Source organism: Syngnathus floridae, unplaced genomic scaffold (genome assembly GCF_059516105.1).
Source record: "Syngnathus floridae isolate MCC-2025c unplaced genomic scaffold, RoL_Sflo_1.0 HiC_scaffold_45, whole genome shotgun sequence".
Lineage (NCBI taxonomy): Eukaryota > Metazoa > Chordata > Actinopteri > Syngnathiformes > Syngnathidae > Syngnathus > Syngnathus floridae.
The window spans coordinates 1-20,978 of NW_028284074.1; the positions used below are offsets into that span (position 1 = coordinate 1).

The following is a 20,978-nucleotide window of genomic DNA, read 5'->3' on the forward strand; positions in this document are numbered from 1 at the left end:
GAAGTCTAGCAGCCAGTTGCGAAGGGGGGTGTTGAAGCCCAGGTGTTCCAATTTTCCTACCAGATGCTGTGGGATGATGGTGTTAAACGCTGAGCTGAAGTCCAGGAACAGCCTCCGCACATGGGTGTTCTTCTCCTCCAGGTGAGCCAGGCTCAGGTGAAGAACGGAGGAGATGGCGTCCTGAGTGGAGCGGTTTTGCCGGTCGGCAAACTGGAACGGGTCAAATAATAGGGGGAGTCTGGAAACGATGTGACCTTTAAGCAGCCTTTCGAAGCACTTCATCATAACCGGAGTCAGTGCAACAGGCCGGTAATCATTAAATGAGGTGATTTGAGGTTTCTTCGGCACCGGAATGATGGAGGCAGTCTTAAAGCACGCCGGCACTGTGGCTTGGCCCAGCGAGGTGTTAAAAATGTCTGTGATGACCCCAGCCAGATGACTTGCACATTCCCTGAACACACGCCCAGGAATGTTGTCGGGGCCAGGGGCCTTACAGGGGTTGACTCTCCTCAGGGTCTTCAACACATCGGCGGAGTCAAGGCAGAGTACCTCCTCTTCCTGATGGGGGACAGTTTTAACTGCTGGAGTGCCGTTTAGTGCCTCGAACCTCCCAAAGAAGTTATTTAGACCATTTAGAAAGTCAGCATCAACTACACCCACCGGGGGGGGGGAGGGTGAGTTGTAGTCTGTAATCGCCCGTATGCCTTGCCACATACTCCTGATGTTTTTGACGTCGTGGAAACGATCCTGAAATTTTCGACTGCGGTCTCGCTTCGCTATCCTGATGGCACGGTTCAAGTTGGCTCTCGCTGTCCTCAGTGTCTCCTTGTCGCCAGACTTGAAGGCAGAGTTCCGCGCTCGTAGCGTTTGACGTACCTCCTCAGTCATCCAGGGTCGTTGGTTGCCCCGGGTGATGATATTCTTAGTGGTGCTGACGTCCTCGGTGCATTTGTTGATGTAGGCTGACACAGTCATGGCACACGTATGTCTAATCTACATCGGGAAAACTGGGAGGGAGGGAGGCAGGCAGGGAGGCAGGCAGGGAGGCAGGCAGGGAGGCAGGCAGTGTCTGTCTGTTGAGGTTTTCACCTTGTTCTTCTCCTGCTGAAGTTCTAACTGGACGTCCATCAGTTTGGTTCTCAGCTCGTCATTGGCGGCCTGAAGGGCGTCCGTTCGCTCCGCCTTGGCCCGCCCTGCCGGAGCTCGTTTGGACATCTCTTACTCGAGTCTCGCCCGGTCGTCAGTCAGAGATCACAACATTTGTACCTGGAGAGCACAAACGCAGCGCTGTTTTCCACTGGCTTCGAACTCAACTTCAATCGGTACCGTAACTTACAACATCATAAACATAGAACTAGCTTGACTTATTCATTGAATAAATGCATTTGGTTCTTCAAAACTGCATCACGCAACATAGCGTGACCGAGACGGCCGTTATCCACCTGCGTGAAGTTATTTGGTGAAATGAATGAGATGTTTAAGACACCATCGTTCTGTCTCTATGTAGATGAAGGGAAATAATCGATTGCTGAAGGTCCAAAGGTGTTGTGATAAACAAATAAACATATTAGTGATTAGTGACATATTTGTGATAAACATATTAGGCAGGATAATCACATATGTTAACGTGACTGCCCACACTGTATTTATTTATGGTTATTTGTTAAATCGAGTACTGTTAGACATGAAATAGGAAGTGTTTAACATAAATGGAAGACGAAAGGGGTACTCACCATTGTAGCTCCTGCTGGTCAATGATACGAGCCTCTTCTTGCAGTGGAAAACATACAGCCAACAAACACCGTGGAACCTAAAGGAATGAAATTAAACATTAACATTTAGCCTCAACCAACATTCACAGATACAACGCAGCGCAAACTACACAAACGTAAATCTTTTTAAACACAATGAGTTGTACTTACCGTGTACGCTCTAGACGGTCCACTTGCAAGCGGAAAATAAAGATATTTCTGTTGATAATCGTCGTGTTTGTATCCGGTGTCTCGCTCAAGGCCATTGCGCCCACAGATTTGAATTTTGGCGAGAGTTCAGCCTATTGACGTCATTTCCGCGGTGTAATACCCGCATATCTGAAACGGCAAAGTTAAGAGTAGAGTTAAATAAAGTTTTTAGTCAACGCAATAATTTACAACCGTTGACCAGTCGAAATAATCGTCGAAATTTGGCGTCTGTGGCTGGAAGCAGACGCCGAGTTCGACATTCCTCCCAAACGCCACACTCCCTCGCTTTTCAGGGCTAAAAAAAAACAGTTGTAATTACCTTGTACGCTCTAGACGGTCAAGTTGCAAGCTGAAAACAAAAATATTTGCCTTGTTAGTCATCGTGTTACTAACAGCTGTGTCTTGTTTGCCAGAACTGCCGCTTTCCTACTTCCTGTTGCAAGCCACGCCCACGGATTATAATTTTGCCGTGAGTTCCGCCTATTGACGTCATGTCCGCGTCACATGACTGCGACGTAATATTATCTAAAACTGTTTGTGCGGTATTGTGTTGTTCTGTGCGGTATTGTGTTATTCTGTGCGGCGTCGTGTTGTTCTGTGCGGCGTCGTGTTGTTCAGTGCGACGTCGTGTTGTTCAGTGCGGCATGGTGTTGTTCAGTGCGGCATGGTGTTGTTCAGTGCGGCATGGTGTTGTTCAGTGCGGCATAATGTTGTTCAGTGCGGCATAATGTTGTTCAGTGCGGCATGGTGTTGTTCAGTGCGGCATGGTGTTGTTCAGTGCGGCATGGTGTTGTTCAGTGCGGCATAATGTTGTTCAGTGCGCCATAATGTTGTTCAGTGCGGCATGGTGTTGTTCAGTGCGGGATGGTGTTGTTCAGTGCAGGATGGTGTTGTTCAATGCGGCATGGTGTTGTTCAGTGCGGGATGGTGTTGTTCAGTGCGGCATGGTGTTGTTCAGTGCGGCATAATGTTGTTAAGTGAGGCATGGTGTTGTTCAGTGCGGCATGGTGTTGTTCAGTGCGGCATGGTGTTGTTCAGTGCGGCATGGTGTTGTTCAGTGCGGAATGGTGTTGTTCAGTGCGGCATGGTGTTGTTCAGTCCGGGATGGTGTTGTTCAATGCGGGATCGTGTTGTTCAGTGCGGGGTGGTGTTGTTCAGTGCGGGATGGTGTTGTCCAGTGCGGCATGGTGTTGTTCAATGCGGCATGGTGTTGTTCAGTGCGGGATGGTGTTGTTCATTGCGGCATGGTGTTGTTCAGTGCGGCATGGTGTTGTTCAGTGCGGCATGGTGTTCAGTGCGGCATGGTGTTGTTCAGTGCGGCATAATGTTGTTCAGTGCGGCATGGTGTTGTTCAGTGTGGAAAGTTGTTGTTCAGTGCAGGATGGTGTTGTTCAGTGCGGCATGGTGTTGTTCAATGCAGGATCGTGTTGTTCAGTGCAGCATAATGTTGTTCAGTGCAGCATGGTGTTGTTCAGTGCGGCATGGTGTTGTTCAATGCGGCATGGTGTTGTTCACTGCGGGATGGTGTTGTTCAATGCGGGATCGTGTTGTTCAGTGCGGCATAATGTTGTTCAGTGCGGGATGGTGTTGTTCAATGCGGGATCGTGTTGTTCAGTGCGGCATAATGTTGTTCAGTGCAGCATGGTGTTGTTCAGTGCGGCATGGTGTTGTTCAGTGCGACATAATGTTGTTTAGTGCGGCATAATGTTGTTCAGTGCGGCATAATGTTGTTCAGTGCGGCATGGTGTTGTTCAGTGCGGCATGGTGTTGTTCAGTGCGGCATGGTGTTGTTCAGTGCAGGATGGTGTTGTTCAGTGCGGCATGGTGTTGTTCAATGCGGCATGGTGTTGTTCAGTGCGGAATGGTGTTGTTCAGTGCAGGATGGTGTTGTTCAGTGCGGCATGGTGTTGTTCAGTGCGGAATGGTGTTGTTCAGTGCGGCATCGTGTTGTTCAGTGCGGCATGGTGTTGTTCAGTGCAGGATGGTGTTGTTCAATGCGGGATCGTGTTGTTCAGTGCGGCATGGTGTTGTTCAGTGCGGCATGGTGTTGTTCAGTGCGGCATAATGTTGTTCAGTGCGGCATGGTGTTGTTCAGTGCGGCATGGTGTTGTTCAGTGCGGCATGGTGTTGTTCAGTGCGGCATGGTGTTGTTCAGTGCGGCATAATGTTGTCCAGTGCGCCATAATGTTGTTCAGTGCGGCATGGTGTTGTTTAGTGCGGGATGGTGTTGTTCAGTGCAGGATGGTGTTGTTCAGTGCGGCATGGTGTTGTTCAATGCGGCATGGTGTTGTTCAGTGCGGGATGGTGTTGTTCAGTGCGGCATGGTGTTGTTCAGTGCGGCATAATGTTCAGTGCGGCATGGTGTTGTTCAGTGCGGCATGGTGTTGTTCAGTGCGGCATGGTGTTGTTCAGTGCGGCATGGTGTTGTTCAGTGCGGAATGGTGTTGTTCAGTGCGGCATGGTGTTGTTCAGTGCGGGATGGTGTTGTTCAATGCGGGATCGTGTTGTTCAGTACGGGGTGGTGTTGTTCAGTGCAGGATGGTGTTGTTCAGTGCAGGATGGTGTTGTTCAGTGCGGCATGGTGTTGTTCAATGCGGCATGGTGTTGTTCAGTGCGGGATGGTGTTGTTCAGTGCGGCATGGTGTTTTTCAGTGCGGCATAATGTTGTTCAGTGCGGCATGGTGTTGTTCAGTGCGGCATGGTGTTGTTCAGTGCAGGATGGTGTTGTTCAGTGCGGCATGGTGTTGTTCAATGCAGGATCGTGTTGTTCAGTGCAGCATAATGTTGTTCAGTGCAGCATGGTGTTGTTCAGTGCGGCATGGTGTTGTTCAATGCGGCATGGTGTTGTTCACTGCGGGATGGTGTTGTTCAATGCGGGATCGTGTTGTTCAGTGCGGCATAATGTTGTTCAGTGCAGCATGGTGTTGTTCAGTGCGGCATGGTGTTGTTCAGTGCGACATAATGTTGTTTAGTGCGGCATAATGTTGTTCAGTGCGGCATAATGTTGTTCAGTGCGGCATGGTGTTGTTCAGTGCGGCATGGTGTTGTTCAGTGCGGCATGGTGTTGTTCAGTGCAGGATGGTGTTGTTCAGTGCGGCATGGTGTTGTTTAATGCGGCATGGTGTTGTTCAGTGCGGGATGGTGTTGTTCAGTGCAGGATGGTGTCGTTCAGTGCGGCATGGTGTTGTTCAGTGCGGAATGGTGTTGTTCAGTGCGGCATGGTGTTGTTCAGTGCGGCATGGTGTTGTTCAGTGCAGGATGGTGTTGTTCAATGCGGGATCGTGTTGTTCAGTGCGGCATAGTGTTGTTCAGTGCGGCATGGTGTTGTTCAGTGCGGCATAATGTTGTTCAGTGCGGCATGGTGTTGTTCAGTGCGGCATGGTGTTGTTCAGTGCGGCATGGTGTTGTTCAGTGCGGCATGGTGTTGTTCAGTGCGGCATAATGTTGTCCAGTGCGCCATAATGTTGTTCAGTGCGGCATGGTGTTGTTTAGTGCGGGATGGTGTTGTTCAGTGCAGGATGGTGTTGTTCAGTGCGGCATGGTGTTGTTCAATGCGGCATGGTGTTGTTCAGTGCGGGATGGTGTTGTTCAGTGCGGCATGGTGTTGTTCAGTGCGGCATAATGTTGTTCAGTGCGGCATGGTGTTGTTCAGTGCGGCATGGTGTTGTTCAGTGCGGCATGGTGTTGTTCAGTGCGGCATGGTGTTGTTCAGTGCGGAATGGTGTTGTTCAGTGCGGCATGGTGTTGTTCAGTGCGGGATGGTGTTCAATGCGGGATCGTGTTGTTCAGTGCGGGGTGGTGTTGTTCAGTGCAGGATGGTGTTGTTCAGTGCAGGATGGTGTTGTTCAGTGCGGCATGGTGTTGTTCAATGCAGGATCGTGTTGTTCAGTGCAGCATAATGTTGTTCAGTGCAGCATGGTGTTGTTCAGTGCGGCATGGTGTTGTTCAATGCGGCATGGTGTTGTTCAGTGCGGGATGGTGTTGTTCAGTGCGGCATGGTGTTTTTCAGTGCGGCATAATGTTGTTCAGTGCGGCATGGTGTTGTTCAGTGCGGCATGGTGTTGTTCAGTGCGACATAATGTTGTTCAGTGCGGCATAATGTTGTTCAGTGCGGCATGGTGTTGTTCAGTGCGGCATGGTGTTGTTCAGTGCGGCATGGTGTTGTTCAGTGCGGCATGGTGTTGTTCAGTGCAGGATGGTGTTGTTCAGTGCAGGATGGTGTTGTTCAATGCGGCATGGTGTTGTTCAGTGCGGGATGGTGTTGTTCAGTGCAGGATGGTGTTGTTCAGTGCGGCATGGTGTTGTTCAGTGCGGAATGGTGTTGTTCAGTGCGGCATGGTGTTGTTCAGTGCGGCATGGTGTTGTTCAGTGCAGGATGGTGTTGTTCAATGCGGGATGGTGTTGTTCAGTGCGGGATGGTGTTGTTCAGTGCAGGATGGTGTTGTTCAGTGCGGCATGGTGTTGTTCAATGCGGCATGGTGTTGTTCAGTGCAGGATGGTGTTGTTCAGTGCGGCATGGTGTTGTTCAATGCGGCATGGTGTTGTTCAATGCGGCATGGTGTTGTTCAGTGCGGCATGGTGTTGTTCAGTGCGGCATGGTGTTGTTCAGTGCAGCGTAATGTTGTTCAGTGCGGCATGGTGTTGTTCAGTGCGGAATGGTGTTGTTCAGTGCGGCATGGTGTTGTTCAGTGCAGGATGGTGTTGTTCAGTGCGGCATGGTGTTGCTCAGTGCGGCATGGTGTTGTTCAGTGCGGGATGGTGTTGTTCATTGCGGCATGGTGTTGTTCAGTGCGGCATGGTGTTGTTCAGTGCGGCATGGTGTTGTTCAGTGCGGCATAATGTTGTTCAGTGCGCCATAATGTTGTTCAGTGCGGCATGGTGTTGTTCAGTGCGGGATGGTGTTGTTCAGTGCAGGATGGTGTTGTTCAGTGCGGCATGGTGTTGTTCAGTGCGGCATGGTGTTGTTCAGTGCGGCATAATGTTCAGTGCGGCATAATGTTGTTCAGTGTGGGATGGTGTTGTTCATTGCGGCATGGTGTTGTTCAGTGCGGCATGGTGTTGTTCAGTGCGGCATGGTGTTGTTCAGTGCGGGATGGTGTTGTTCAGTGCAGGATGGTGTTGTTCAGTGCGGCATGGTGTTGTTCAGTGCGGCATGGTGTTGTTCATTTCGGCATAATGTTGTTCAGTGCGGCATAATGTTGTTTAGTGCGGCATGGTGTTGTTCAGTGCGGGATGGTGTTGTTCAGTGCGTTATAATGTTGTTCAGTGCGGCATGGTGTTGTTCAGTGCGGCATGGTGTTGTTCAGTGCGGCATGGTGTTGTTCAGTGCGGCATAATGTTGTTCAGTGCGGCATAATGTTGTTCAGTGCGGCATAGTGTTGTTCAGTGCGGGATGGTGTTGTTCAGTGCGGGATGGTGTTGTTCAGTGCGGCATGGTGTTCAATGCGGAATGGTGTTGTTCAGTGCAGGATGGTGTTGTTCAGTGCGGCATGGTGTTGTTCAGTGCGGCATAATGTTGTTCAGTGCGGCATGGTGTTGTTCAGTGCGGCATGGTGTTGTTCAGTGCGGCATGGTGTTGTTCAGTGCGGCATAATGTTGTTCAGTGCGGCATGGTGTTGTTCAGTGCGGCATGGTGTTGTTCAGTGCGGCATAATGTTCAGTGCGGCATAATGTTGTTCAGTGCGGCATGGTGTTGTTCAGTGCGGGATGGTGTTGTTCAGTGCAGGATGGTGTTGTTCAGTGCGGCATGGTGTTCAGTGCGGGATGGTGTCTTTCAGTGCGGCATGGTGTCGTTCAGTGCGGCATGGTGTCTTTCAGTGCGGCATGGTGTCGTTCAGTGAGGCATGGTGTTGTTCAGTGCGGCATGGTGTTGTTTAGTGCGGCATGGTGTTGTTCAGTGCGGGATGGTGTTGTTCAGTGTGGCATGGTGTTCAGTGCGGCATGGTGTTGTTCAGTGCGGTATCGTGTTGTTCAGTGCGGTATCGTGTTTCTCAGTGCGGTATCGTGTTGTTCAGTGCAGTATCGTTGTGTTGTTCGTATTGTGTTTAACACTTAGCCTCTAACACTTAGCCTCTAACACTTAGCCTCTAGCATCTAGAAGGTAAATAAATAGGAAGGAAGGACTCACCGGTGACGTCTTCGCCCACGTCCAAGCGTTGTACTTTGTATTTTCATCCTTCTGACAGTGGAAAACATAGCCAACAAACACCGTGGAACCTAAACGAATGAAAGAAAACTATCATTTGGCCACAACCAACATTCACAGATACAACACAATGTGACGTGCGGGGTTGAGGTTAAAGGTTGAGTGAAGGGCCCTCGTTTTAAACTACTTTTTTGAAAAGGATTGGGAACAAGTAAGACGTATTTAATTTATTTAATGGGAAGTAGTAAGAGCTATTGAATTTAATCTATGTATTATATTCTATTGTATTGTATTCTGTTGTATTCTTTTGGATTGTATTCACACTAACCCCACTAAAACTTCAGCCCACAAAAACTCGCCTCTGGCGCCTAGCCTCTGGCACTTAGCCTCTAACACTTAGCCTTTAACACTTAGCCTTTAACACTTAGCCTAGAAGGTGAATAAATAGGGTTAAAGGTTGAGTGAAGGGACCTCGTTTTAAACTACTTTTTTGTAAAGGAGTGGGAACAAGTAAGACGTATTTAATTTATTTAATGGGAAGTAGTAAGACTTATTAAATTTATTTAATCTACTTTTCTTCCCAGGCAAAATTTGATGTGCTGCAATTCCAAATTTCCAAAGTGAATGAAGGAATGAAGTCCTTTAAATTATGATTTTGTATAAATACTAGGCATTAACACAAAATCGACGGCACAAAATGGGCAGACTTTACTTGTTTGAAAAGGACTGGTTACAAGACAGACTTTTTTAATTTATTTAATGGGAAGAAGACTTATTTAGTTTAATTGATCTATTTTTGTTCCCTGCCAAAATTCGATTTGCTGCAATTCCAAATTTCCAAAGTGAATGAAGGAAAGAAATCGTTTAAATTATGATTTTGTTTAAATACTAGGCATAGACACAAAATCTACGGCACAAAATGGGCAGACTTTACTTGTTTGAAGAGGACTGGTTACAAGACAGACTTTTCTGATTTATTTAATGGGAAGAAGACTTATTTAGTTTATTTAATCTATTTTTGTTCCCTGGCAAAATTGGATTTGCTGAAATTGTATTTTGCCAAATCTTGCCTTGAGACCTGATAGGAAGTATTAAACGCTTAGTTAAATCAATACAAGTTGGTAATAAGAGCGAGTAATGTTGGTTGAACCGATGAATGAAGGTTGAAAGCAATTTAAATTATGACTTTGTATAAATACTAGATATTAACAGAACATCTACTGCGCGAAATGGGCAGAGTTTACTTGTTTGAGAAGGAGTGGCTTATTCAAAACTAAGATTTATTTAATCTGTTTGTTCCCAGGCAAAATTGGATGTGATGCAATTCCAAATTTCACCACATGATGGTGCCCAATTTTGACTTCATAGGACATATTAAACACTTAGCTTGTTATTATGTTCAAGGTAATCAGATTTGTTTATTATTCTAATGGCCTCTTCAAAACTATTCTGGATTACTACTTTGGATCTATTCTACATTACTTGGCAACAACATACTCTGTAACAGATTAGGCAGTATAATCATATCTGTTAACTTGAGAGTGCCCACACTCAATCTACTTATCGTGATGTGTTAAATCAATTACTGTTAGACATTATTTGTCTGATAATCTACCAAATCTTTGAATTGAAGAATTTGTGATTTAATTAATAGCTTGTTGTTATGTTAAGGGTAATCAGACTTGTATATAATTCTAATGGCCTTCTTTTGAAAACTATTCTGAATTACAACTTTGGATCTTATATTACTTTGCAACAATCTACTCCGTGACAGATTAGGCAGTATAATCACATATGTTAACTTCAGTGCCCACACTGTATTTATTTATGGTTATTTGTTAAATCAAGTACTGTTAGACATGAAATAGGAAGTGTTTAACATAAATGTTATGGCTACTCACCATTGTAGCTCGCTCCTGGTCAATGATACGAGCCTCTTCTTGCAGTCGAAAACTTGCAGCCAACAAACACCGTGGAACCTAAAGGAATGAAATTAAACATTAACATTTCGCCTCGACCAATTTTCACACGTACAACGCAACGCGGCTACACTTCTGCTATTACAAACGTAAATCTCCTTAAACACAATGAGTGTTACTTACCGTGTACGCTCTAGACGGTCCAGTTGCAAGCAGAAAATAAAGATATTTCTGTTGATAATCGTCGCTGCTCAGTGGCTCACGGCCATCGCGCCAACAGATTTGAATTTTGGCGGAGGTTCGGGCAATTACGTCATATCCACGGCACATGACTGCGACGTAATACCCGCTTATCTGAAACGGCAGTTAAAAGTAGAGTTACATCAAGTTTTCTTGGAACCTAAACGAATGAAAGAAAACTATCATTTGGCCACAACCAACATTCACAGATACAACACAACGTGCGGGGTTGGGGTTAAAGATTGAGTGAAGGGCCCTCGTTTTAAACTACTGTTTTGAAAAGGAGTGGGAACAAGTAAGACGTATTTAATTTATTTAATGGGAAGTAGTAAGACTTATTAAATTTATTTAATCTACTTTTCTTCCCAGGCAAAATTTGATGTGCTGCAATTCCAAATTTCCAAAGTGAATGAAGGAATGAAGTCCTTTAAATTATGATTTTGTATAAATACTAGGCATTAACACAAAATCGACGGCACAAAATGGGCAGACTTTACTTGTTTGAAAAGGACTGGTTACAAGACAGACTTTTTTAATTTATTTAATGGGAAGAAGACTTATTTAGTTTAATTGATCTATTTTTGTTCCCTGCCAAAATTCGATTTGCTGCAATTCCAAATTTCCAAAGTGAATGAAGGAAAGAAGTCGTTTAAATTATGATTTTGTTTAAATACTAGGCATAGACACAAAATCTACGGCATAAAATGGGCAGACTTTACTTGTTTGAAGAGGACTGGTTACAAGACAGACTTTTCTGATTTATTTAATGGGAAGAGGACTTATTTAGTTTATTTAATCTATTTTTGTTCCCTGGCAAAATTGGATTTGCTGAAATTGTATTTTGCCAAATCTCGATTTGAGACCTGATAGGAAGTATTAAACGCTTAGTTAAATCAATACAAGTTGGTAATAAGAGCGAGTAATGTTGGTTGAACCGATGAATGAAGGTTGAAAGCAATTTAAATTATGACTTTGTATAAATACTAGATATTAACAGAACATCTACTGCGCAAAATGGGCAGAGTTTACTTGTTTGAGAAGGAGTGGCTTATTCAAAACTAAGATTTATGTAATCTGTTTGTTCCCAGGCAAAATTGGATGTGATGCAATTCCAAATTTCACCACATGATGGTGCCCAATTTTGACTTCATAGGACATATTAAACACTTAGCTTGTTATTATGTTCAAGGTAATCAGATTTGTTTATCATTCTAATGGCCTCTTCAAAACTATTCTGGATTACTACTTTGGATCTATTCTACATTACTTGGCAACAACATACTCTGTAACAGATTAGGCAGTATAATCACATATGTTAACTTGAGAGTGCCCACACTCAATCTACTTATCGTGATGTGTTAAATCAATTACTGTTAGACATTATTTGTCTGATAATCTACCAAATCTTTGAATTGAAGAATTTGTGATTTAATTAATAGCTTGTTCAGGGTAATCAGACTTGTATATAATTCTAATGGCCTTCTTTTGAAAACTATTCTGAATTACAACTTTGGATCTTATATTACTTTGCAACAATCTACTCCGTGACAGATTAGGCAGTATAATCACATATGTTAACTTCAGTGCCCACACTGTATTTATTTATGGTTATTTGTTAAATCAAGTACTGTTAGACATGAAATAGGAAGTGTTTAACATAAATGTTATGGCTACTCACCATTGTAGCTCGCTCCTGGTCAATGATACGAGCCTCTTCTTGCAGTGGAAAACTTGCAGCCAACAAACACCGTGGAACCTAAAGGAATGAAATTAAACATTAACATTTCGCCTCGACCAATTTTCACACGTACAACGCAACGCGGCTACACTTCTGCTATTACAAACGTAAATCTCCTTAAACACAATGAGTGTTACTTACCGTGTACGCTCTAGACGGTCCAGTTGCAAGCAGAAAATAAAGATATTTCTGTTGATAATCGTCGCTGCTCAGTGGCTCACGGCCATCGCGCCAACAGATTTGAATTTTGGCGGAGGTTCGGGCAATTACGTCATATCCGCGGCATTTGACTGCGACGTAATACCCGCTTATCTGAAACGGCAGTTAAAAGTAGAGTTACATCAAGTTTTCTTGGAACCTAAACGAATGAAAGAAAACTATCATTTGGCCACAACCAACATTCACAGATACAACACAACGTGCGGGGTTGAGGTTAAAGATTGAGTGAAGGGCCCTCGTTTTAAACTACTGTTTTGAAAAGGAGTGGGAACAAGTAAGACGTATTTAATTTATTTAATGGGAAGTAGTAAGACTTATTAAATTTATTTAATCTACTTTTCTTCCCAGGCAAAATTTGATGTGCTGCAATTCCAAATTTCCAAAGTGAATGAAGGAATGAAGTCCTTTAAATTATGATTTTGTATAAATACTAGGCATTAACACAAAATCGACGGCACAAAATGGGCAGACTTTACTTGTTTGAAAAGGACTGGTTACAAGACAGACTTTTTTAATTTATTTAATGGGAAGAAGACTTATTTAGTTTAATTGATCTATTTTTGTTCCCTGCCAAAATTCGATTTGCTGCAATTCCAAATTTCCAAAGTGAATGAAGGAAAGAAGTCGTTTAAATTATGATTTTGTTTAAATACTAGGCATAGACACAAAATCTACGGCACAAAATGGGCAGACTTTACTTGTTTGAAGAGGACTGGTTACAAGACAGACTTTTCTGATTTATTTAATGGGAAGAGGACTTATTTAGTTTATTTAATCTATTTTTGTTCCCTGGCAAAATTGGATTTGCTGAAATTGTATTTTGCCAAATCTCGATTTGAGACCTGATAGGAAGTATTAAACGCTTAGTTAAATCAATACAAGTTGGTAATAAGAGCGAGTAATGTTGGTTGAACCGATGAATGAAGGTTGAAAGCAATTTAAATTATGACTTTGTATAAATACTAGATATTAACAGAACATCTACTGCGCAAAATGGGCAGAGTTTACTTGTTTGAGAAGGAGTGGCTTATTCAAAACTAAGATTTATGTAATCTGTTTGTTCCCAGGCAAAATTGGATGTGATGCAATTCCAAATTTCACCACATGATGGTGCCCAATTTTGACTTCATAGGACATATTAAACACTTAGCTTGTTATTATGTTCAAGGTAATCAGATTTGTTTATCATTCTAATGGCCTCTTCAAAACTATTCTGGAGTACTACTTTGGATCTATTCTACATTACTTGGCAACAACATACTCTGTAACAGATTAGGCAGTATAATCACATATGTTAACTTGAGAGTGCCCACACTCAATCTACTTATCGTGATGTGTTAAATCAATTACTGTTAGACATTATTTGTCTGATAATCTACCAAATCTTTGAATTGAAGAATTTGTGATTTAATTAATAGCTTGTTCAGGGTAATCAGACTTGTATATAATTCTAATGGCCTTCTTTTGAAAACTATTCTGAATTACAACTTTGGATCTTATATTACTTTGCAACAATCTACTCGGTGACAGATTAGGCAGTATAATCACATATGTTAACTTCAGTGCCCACACTGTATTTATTTATGGTTATTTGTTAAATCAAGTACTGTTAGACATGAAATAGGAAGTGTTTAACATAAATGTTATGGCTACTCACCATTGTAGCTCGCTCCTGGTCAATGATATGAGCCTCTTCTTGCAGTGGAAAACTTGCAGCCAACAAACACCGTGGAACCTAAAGGAATGAAATTAAACATTAACATTTCGCCCGGACCAACATTCACACGTACAACGCAACGCGGCTACACTTCTGCTATTACAAACGTAAATCTCCTTAAACACAACGAGTGTTACTTACCGTGTACGCTCTAGGCAAAATTGGATGTGATGCAATTCCAAATCTATCTGAAACGGCAGTTAAAAGTAGAGTTACATCAAGTTTTCTTTTTTAATCAACACAATCATTTACAACCGTTGACCAGAAAGAATCGTCGAAATTCGACGTCCCCCACAAACGCCACGCTCACTCGCTTTTCAGGGCAACAAAAGTACTTCTTTTTAAAAACGATGAGTTGTACTTACCGTGTACGCTCTGGACGGTCCAGTTGCAAGCAGAAAATAAAAATATTTCTCTTGTTAGTCGTATGTTACCATCCGCTGTGTCTTTGTCAACATCGCCGCCATTTTCCTACTTCCTGCTGCGAGCCACGCCCACGGATTTAAATTTGGGCGGAAGCTCTTTCCATTGGCGTCGTTTTCGCGTATAGCAAATCCGATTGGTTGGGAAGGGGGCACGGTTATGCAGCCGAGGAGTCCTGTGATCGGTGGGATGTAAAGTAGGCGTCGACGTCACGTCCGCGTCACGTGACCACGACGTGGCAGACGTCAAATAGCAACCGCTGTTTTGTTTAGTAGACTTACAGTTGTTATGCATTGACATAATGGCGCACACACCAAATAGATTTAAATAAATTAAATAATTCTTCTGCCCACTCTCTTTTAAACAAGTTAACTCTCCCCGCGGATTTGAATTCCGGCGAAAGTTACGCCCATCGACGTCACGTATGTCACGTGACCACGACGTGGCAGATGTCATATAGCAACCGCTGTTTTGTTTAGTAGATTTACAGTTGTTATGCATTGGCATAATGGTGTGCACTCAAAATAGATTTAAATAAATTAAATATTTCTTCTGCCTACTCCCTTTTAAACAAGTTAACTCTGCCCACGTCCATTGACGTCTTGTCTGCGTCACGTGACCACGACGTAGCGACGTCATATAGTAACCGCTGTTTTGACCAGTAGACTTAGTTATTATGCGTTGACATAATGGCGCACTGGTTAGCATGGCCACCTCTTAAGCATGATGATGCGGGTTCGACGCCTGATCAATGTTAGCATGGAGTGAGCTGAAGTGCATGGCGCTGAAGATTTGAATCTTTGAAATGCGCTGAGGTCTGACATATCAGGCAGAATGGTTTGCCATCACGTTCAACAAAAAATAGAAACTTTCCCACTCTGATTAAAACGTCCTGTGTTCATCTACGTATTTTCGTTTTGCTGTGCATCTTTTCCCTGCCATTTCGAGAGCCCAATTGACACTCATAGTTTAAAGAAATGTGTTTGCCCATCCTACTTTGTGGAATTTCACCACATGCGCTTTTGACCAAAATACCAAATTGAACTCAAGTGAAGCCAACACGCACAACCCCCCCCCCCACACACACACACACACACACACACACAAATGTTGATATGAACATAAAAGAGCCGCATGCGGTTCGGGAGTTGCGGCTTGGCCAAACCTGTACTATACAACTTTATTTGTATAAAATTTTCACAACAGCTGTCACACAAACAAAGCGGGAAAAACCGAAGACGTGCGTGTTCCGCCCACGCTGGATTTATTTGCACCTTTGAAAAGACACCGTATTGCCGCAGATGTGGCAAAGAGTACTTTTGGGCATCTGAGACGGAAGGATGTCCAAAGCATCACGTCACCTGCTCTGGTAGGCATGGTGGTGGGACGTTGAGGTCAACCGCTTTGGGGTTGGCTGACTCTTTGATCGCAGGATGCCACACACTTGAAGACAGAAGCAGAAAAGCAGAGCTAAATGCAAAATGTACTCACCGGTGACTCCAATTTTTTTCCCCCCTGAAGAAACAGCTGGACGGGTGGCCCCGGCTGGCCAGTGGGACTCTTGTTATTCTGACCCTTTTTAGTGCGCGTTTGGGGCAACAACCGTTTTTTGTGGCGCTCTCTTCTGGTTCAAAAGTGCCCTGCATGTGAATTTGCTTTTCCTGCCTTCTGATTGGATGAGCGCCGGTGTGACGCGGTGCCTCTGTCACCGTGGCGGGGGGTATACGTTGGCATCGGAGCGTCTGCCAACGTCTGAGACCGGCTGGCAGTGTATCGGAGGTGTCGAGTGCGGTGCCGCTGGAGCTCACTCACCAGCTGGTGTTAGGGCCACAGAATGAAGGCCAAGGAGAAGAATAGAAAGAGAAACAGAAACTTCTCCTCCAATTGTTTGATTTGTCTCTTCTGAGCTTCGATGAATTCTTTCAGCTCTTTGTTCCTCTAGGACGGACAAATGGAAAGTGGCATTCAAAAGCCAGTAAGCGTGCAAGTAAGTGCCGGGCTGGCTTTGGGCCCTTACCTGTTGCGCGCTGTGCAGCAGATCCATTCTCTCTTGGAGGATGCAAGCGTCGCGCTCCCTCAACTCGCACATCAGGGCTCGCTTCCATTGGTCCACGGCGCTCCTAAGCTCTTCTCTCTGATCCGCCGTCAGCACGTCATTCACGCCAGCGTGGCTGGCTTTTTCGCCGTCCGTGGCGGGGCAGTCCCGCTGCGGTAGCGCCTCGTACAACATGGCCTCCAGCTCCAGGATCCTCTGGGCCGCAATCCTCGTCCATCAGTGGTCCGGCGGGAGATTTGAGGGCGGCTTACCTTATGAGCCTGGTCCATGGAACACTTCCTGAAGTCCAACTCTTCATCCAGGTAGCCCTTCTGCTTGCAGAACATATCCTAGCACAGCTCAAGGTCAGAATTGTTGGGGCACATTGCCGGAGTTCCCCTTGGCTGATGTCGCGTGTCTGTCTACCTTCTCACTTTCAATGTCCAACATCTTCTGTTGAAGTGCTGACTTGGTCACTTTGATGTATTCTAACCACTGAGGAAAGGCTGCTGTCACATAAGCAGAATGCGAGAGCGTGCGTGGACGTGCGCGTTACCTTCTCGGCTAGGGTGAGAAGGGTCCTGGCGTGAATCACGACCACCTGCTCCTCGTTGGTGAGATTCTGCAAGAGCCCAAAGGCACAGCGTCAACAAGCTTCTTTCAGCGCAAAGCCTTCCAAAAGTCACATTTGAGCCGCCGAGTCTCGTGGAGTGCGAACATAAGGAGTTCGACATACACTTACAGCGTTATAGCCCAGGATGTCCAGCTTCTTCATCAGATCACTGATGACGATGTCCGGGGGAAAGGCGCAAGGAGCAATGTAAGGTGTTCTGGGACCTCGGGTTAAGGTTAGGGTTGCGAGGGACGCCTTACGTACGCTCACGCCCTCGGCCTCGCAGTAGATCTGCAAAGGGCTGAGGCCGTCTGGGAAACGGACTTGCAGAAACTTCAAGACGGGGGAGCGCCACTCCCTCTCCTGAAAGGCAGAGGCATGCATCCGTCCGTCCGTCCGTCCGTCCGTCCGTCCGTCCGTCACATCTCTGGCCTCAACACGCTTGTGCGAGTCTTCCCACCTCCAGCTCCAGGATGCGGAACTCAAGCAGTTCGTTTTGGTCTCGGATATCCTGGATGTGCTCTTTCAGACGCGCTTCTTCCGCCTCCATCCGCCTGACCTGAAAAGACAGTCAGACCTCATCTGCGGGGCTTCCCGACAGGTGTGACGCCAAGCGACTCCGCCCAGCGCCTTTCTTTCCGTCACCTTTTCGGCCAACTGCTGATTGCTCTGACGCAGCAGCTGCTTCTCCTCCACCCACTTGACATTCTAGAAGAGACAAACGCGTGGACAGCTTTGGAATGTTGTGTCATTTTCATCCACAAATTCTTTGGTTGACTGGAAAATGACATTTGCTTTTCTCCGCATTTTCCCAGCCACGTTCGGGGTGGGGGGGGGGGGGGTGGGGGTTGGTCCAGTAATGCCAGACGGATGAGTGACTGAAGAATGTAGCTATTTTGTCTGAGAAAAAGGTGTGCTCATTGATGAGCTTACCTGTCCTTGTTGCTTCAGCGCTGACTCCAGATCTGCTACTCTGCTTTGATAGTGACCCATTTCTACCATCAGCTTTTCTCTGGTCTGAAAGGAGGAGGAGGGAGGCTCCTCCTCCTCCTTTCAGACCAGAGAACACCCGAGGCTGGGTGAGAACGGGGAGGCTGCGACCCGGCCGGGGGTTGCGGGAAGGGGCGCCACCTTGATCTCCTTCTCGGCGTCGTAGTCCCCTTTCGCTGGTCTGGGCTAGCAGAGCGTAGGCTCGTTGCAGCGCTTGATATTCTTGCGTCAGCTGGCGGTAGCGAAGCTCCGCCTCTTCATGCACACACCAATGCAACACAGCACTAGTACCAGAATCAGTCAGACCGGCGACAAAGCACCCGCGACGCAAAGACGAGTCCGATTCCAGGCTGAAGAGGAATGTTTGGTGCCAATACGCTGGCAGAAATGGCGGGCTACCTCTTCGGGTTCCGTGTCGGGGGTTCTGTCGGTGTGAAAAGACAAGGACGATCCGTCCGAGTCCACCAACACGTCTTCGTCGTAGCCGTAAAATGTTTCGATGACCTGCGGGCGCGGAAGCAAACATCTCTCTGAACAAACTGAAGCGACACCTCACGATGAATCGACGAGAGGAACGATAGCGAGAAAAAGGCCATTTCATCTTGCGCAACACCAAGCAGCCGCAAACAAACAGACTCACCTTGCAGGACCTCACGCTTTGTTCCTCCTCAGAGATTCTCGACGTCGGTATCGTAGCAGCAAATCTCTCTCCTGTCGACACAAATAATCCGCCTTTGAGATTCTTTGGATGCAAAGGGAACGAACGGCTCCGGCGCAGAAACAAACGCGACTCACAATGACATTTCTGACATGAGCTCCTGTCTCCAGAGCCTGAAAAACACGTCACCGGCGATGATTGGAGGGACGCTCGTCTTTTCCAAAAGTGACAACTACAGGGTGTGTCAGGGTTTTCCAGATTATCTTTATCGTATCATTGTGTTGCTTTGACTTTGACTGTGACCTGTAATAAATAATATTATTTATCCCTTATTTATCCCTATCGCTTATCCCTTCCTACACAAAGTCGTAAAACACCCCTTGCTATGTTTTGACTAGAGGTCAAGGGCTTCCTCTATTCAATCCACTCTTACACCCACCCTGTTTCTCTTAATTAAAATGCTCGTGCAGGAGCCGAGAGTCAGACTTCATTCGTACAACGGATGGACTCTCCACCTGCAGGTGTCCAAAAGAACTTACTTGTCTCCCGTGTGGTTCTTGCAAAATAAGTTGGAGCGAGCGCAACTCTAACAGGGTGCATTTTGCCACTAGCTGCCTACGGACAATGACGTCGCGCTCGCGGCTCATGGTTGACGGGCTGAGCAGCCGGGCAAGTCCGTCGTTTTCAGCGCACAGCGAGTGGCAAAGGCGCTGACAAAACGGGAGCTTTGAGCTGCTGAAAACGGCAAAACAAGTCTAAAGCGTGTTCAAACGCGTGCGCACAATGCTCCTGCTTGAAAGGTCGGAATTTAAGGGGCCAATTTTTTGGATGGCGGCCGCCGGCCAAGCTTTGGACGGAAAAGGTTTCCTGGCGACAGCGAGCGAGCGCGGCGCTGCCGTACGTGCACCGAGTCGCCTGCCTGAAGACCTTGGACAAGTCGTCGATGATGTGCCGCTGCTCCACAACTTGAAGGAACTCCATTTCACCGTCCTGCTGGCCGCAACCGCGGTCCAGGTCATTGAGCGAACTAGGCCTTCTCTGTGGAACACAAATGCAGTGGACTCTGTTGGCACGCCGCCGTTGTCCGCGTCGACTTACCAAGCTTGCCATCTCCTCGTTCTCCTGGGTGACAAAGCGCACTTTGTTTTCAAGGCGACACAGCACCAGCGAGAGTTCTTCATTCTTCCTGCTCAGGCGTTTGTTTTTGTACAGGAGTGGCAGAAACTGGCTTTCTGTTTCTCTCAGTCGCTTTAGCTGCAAGCATGAAGTGCGGGATGTGAAAGACGCACAACACGCGGGCCAGAACGTATCCATTCCTTTTGCATCGGTTTGAACGGAATCGTGGCTTTGGCTCCCAATAAAAGACATCTACCAGGCAACCGACTCGCCGCGCCGCTCAACTAATAAGCAAGCGCAATGGGTGCCTCGCTGGATGGCGCGCATCAAACGTAGCGCAAACCTTCAAGCGTGCCGTCAATAAATTACCAGTTCATTGCGCTCTTCAGAAAGCAGGGCGTTTCGATCCTCCAGTTTCCTGATGACTGCGCTGAGCTCAGCGATTTTCAGATGAAACCGTCGCGTGTCCCGATCCTCCTGAGACTGAAAACGCCCCGCAACACACACACACAAGCACTCGTTCAAAGTTCAAAACTGTTTTTGTGCTACCTTCCTCCAGCAACGAACTAAGTCATGCGTACTGCAAGTGTGTGATGAGGTGGCTTACGCAATGAAGAGGATTGCTAGTAGCGGCGTTGACCCCACTTCCAGGGTAGTTTAGGCCCGCCCTTTGGGAATCCCTCAGGGCAGCGATCTGCTGCTCGGCAGCCTGAGTCTGCAGCTGAAGGCGGTGGACGTGGCCGGCCCCAGGGCTTCATCCAAAACACTAACCGCTCTGTCTTTCAGCTTGATCTCATCCGTCTGGATGTACAAACGGGGAGCGCTCAGGCAGGCGGGCAAACTCATTTGCCAGAATTGTGACAAAAACAAAGAGAGCAACCGGCCAATTTTTTTCTGGAATCGACTAGAACACCTTTGCTGTGACAAAAGCGAAGCGAGCAACCGGACATTTTCTTCTTGTGAAATAGAATAGAATAGAATGCCTTAGGTGTCATTGCACTGCAGGTATACAACGAAATTGGGAACATAGCCACGCACCGCGCATCTGATCAGTCCTACCAGTCGGCGGATCTCCCTCTCGCAGTCTCTCTTGGTTCGCTCAGCTCCTCCCGATGCTGGTGATGAGCCGATCGGAGCTCGGCCGCTCGGGACTGCCAGGCCTGCTGGGCCGCTGCCAGGGCTTCTTCCGCGCTCCTGGTGGAGG

The 20,978-nt window shown here is 46.4% G+C and overlaps 2 protein-coding genes and 1 long non-coding RNA gene across 3 annotated transcripts; all 3 read right to left on the bottom strand.

The window, feature by feature from the left end:
* Positions 1 to 706: 706 nt before the first annotated feature.
* Positions 707 to 14,166, bottom strand: LOC148378425 (uncharacterized). Its single transcript, XM_088367908.1, has 11 exons — positions 14,081 to 14,166; positions 13,880 to 13,957; positions 12,145 to 12,315; positions 11,944 to 12,021; positions 10,209 to 10,379; positions 10,008 to 10,085; positions 8,089 to 8,177; positions 2,281 to 2,310; positions 1,923 to 2,090; positions 1,734 to 1,810; positions 707 to 1,266 (listed from the first exon to the last, which is right to left on the bottom strand). Exons 2-9 carry the CDS (start codon positions 13,880 to 13,882, stop codon positions 2,063 to 2,065), a joined length of 648 nt encoding a protein of 215 aa, XP_088224034.1. The 5' UTR covers positions 13,883 to 13,957; positions 14,081 to 14,166; the 3' UTR covers positions 707 to 1,266; positions 1,734 to 1,810; positions 1,923 to 2,062.
* A 2,017-nt stretch (positions 14,167 to 16,183) lies between these two features.
* Positions 16,184 to 18,259, bottom strand: LOC148378426 (janus kinase and microtubule-interacting protein 3-like; the record flags this gene model as incomplete). The annotated part of the gene is given in 12 exon segments (XM_088367903.1): positions 16,184 to 16,300; positions 16,380 to 16,613; positions 16,670 to 16,747; positions 16,824 to 16,892; positions 16,954 to 17,019; positions 17,140 to 17,194; positions 17,276 to 17,373; positions 17,471 to 17,569; positions 17,656 to 17,718; positions 17,944 to 18,027; positions 18,142 to 18,174; positions 18,176 to 18,259. Coding segments are annotated over 12 exon segments (1,080 nt in total), but the record flags the coding sequence as incomplete, so codon positions are not given.
* Positions 18,260 to 18,399: 140 nt separating this feature from the next.
* On the bottom strand, positions 18,400 to 19,227 carry LOC148378427 (uncharacterized). Its single transcript, XR_015855874.1, has 3 exons — positions 18,796 to 19,227; positions 18,641 to 18,711; positions 18,400 to 18,504 (listed from the first exon to the last, which is right to left on the bottom strand). It is a non-coding gene; the product is annotated as an uncharacterized LOC148378427 (long non-coding RNA).
* Positions 19,228 to 20,978: the final 1,751 nt, after the last annotated feature.

Bases quoted from the DNA above. Each gene is read 5' to 3' on its own strand.
- LOC148378425 (XM_088367908.1), bottom strand. The intron at 12,022-12,144 runs GTAAGTAACACT...TCATTCCTTTAG, and splicing joins GACCGTCTAGAGCGTACACG to GTTCCACGGTGTTTGTTGGC. The intron at 10,086-10,208 runs GTAAGTAACACT...TCATTCCTTTAG, and splicing joins GACCGTCTAGAGCGTACACG to GTTCCACGGTGTTTGTTGGC.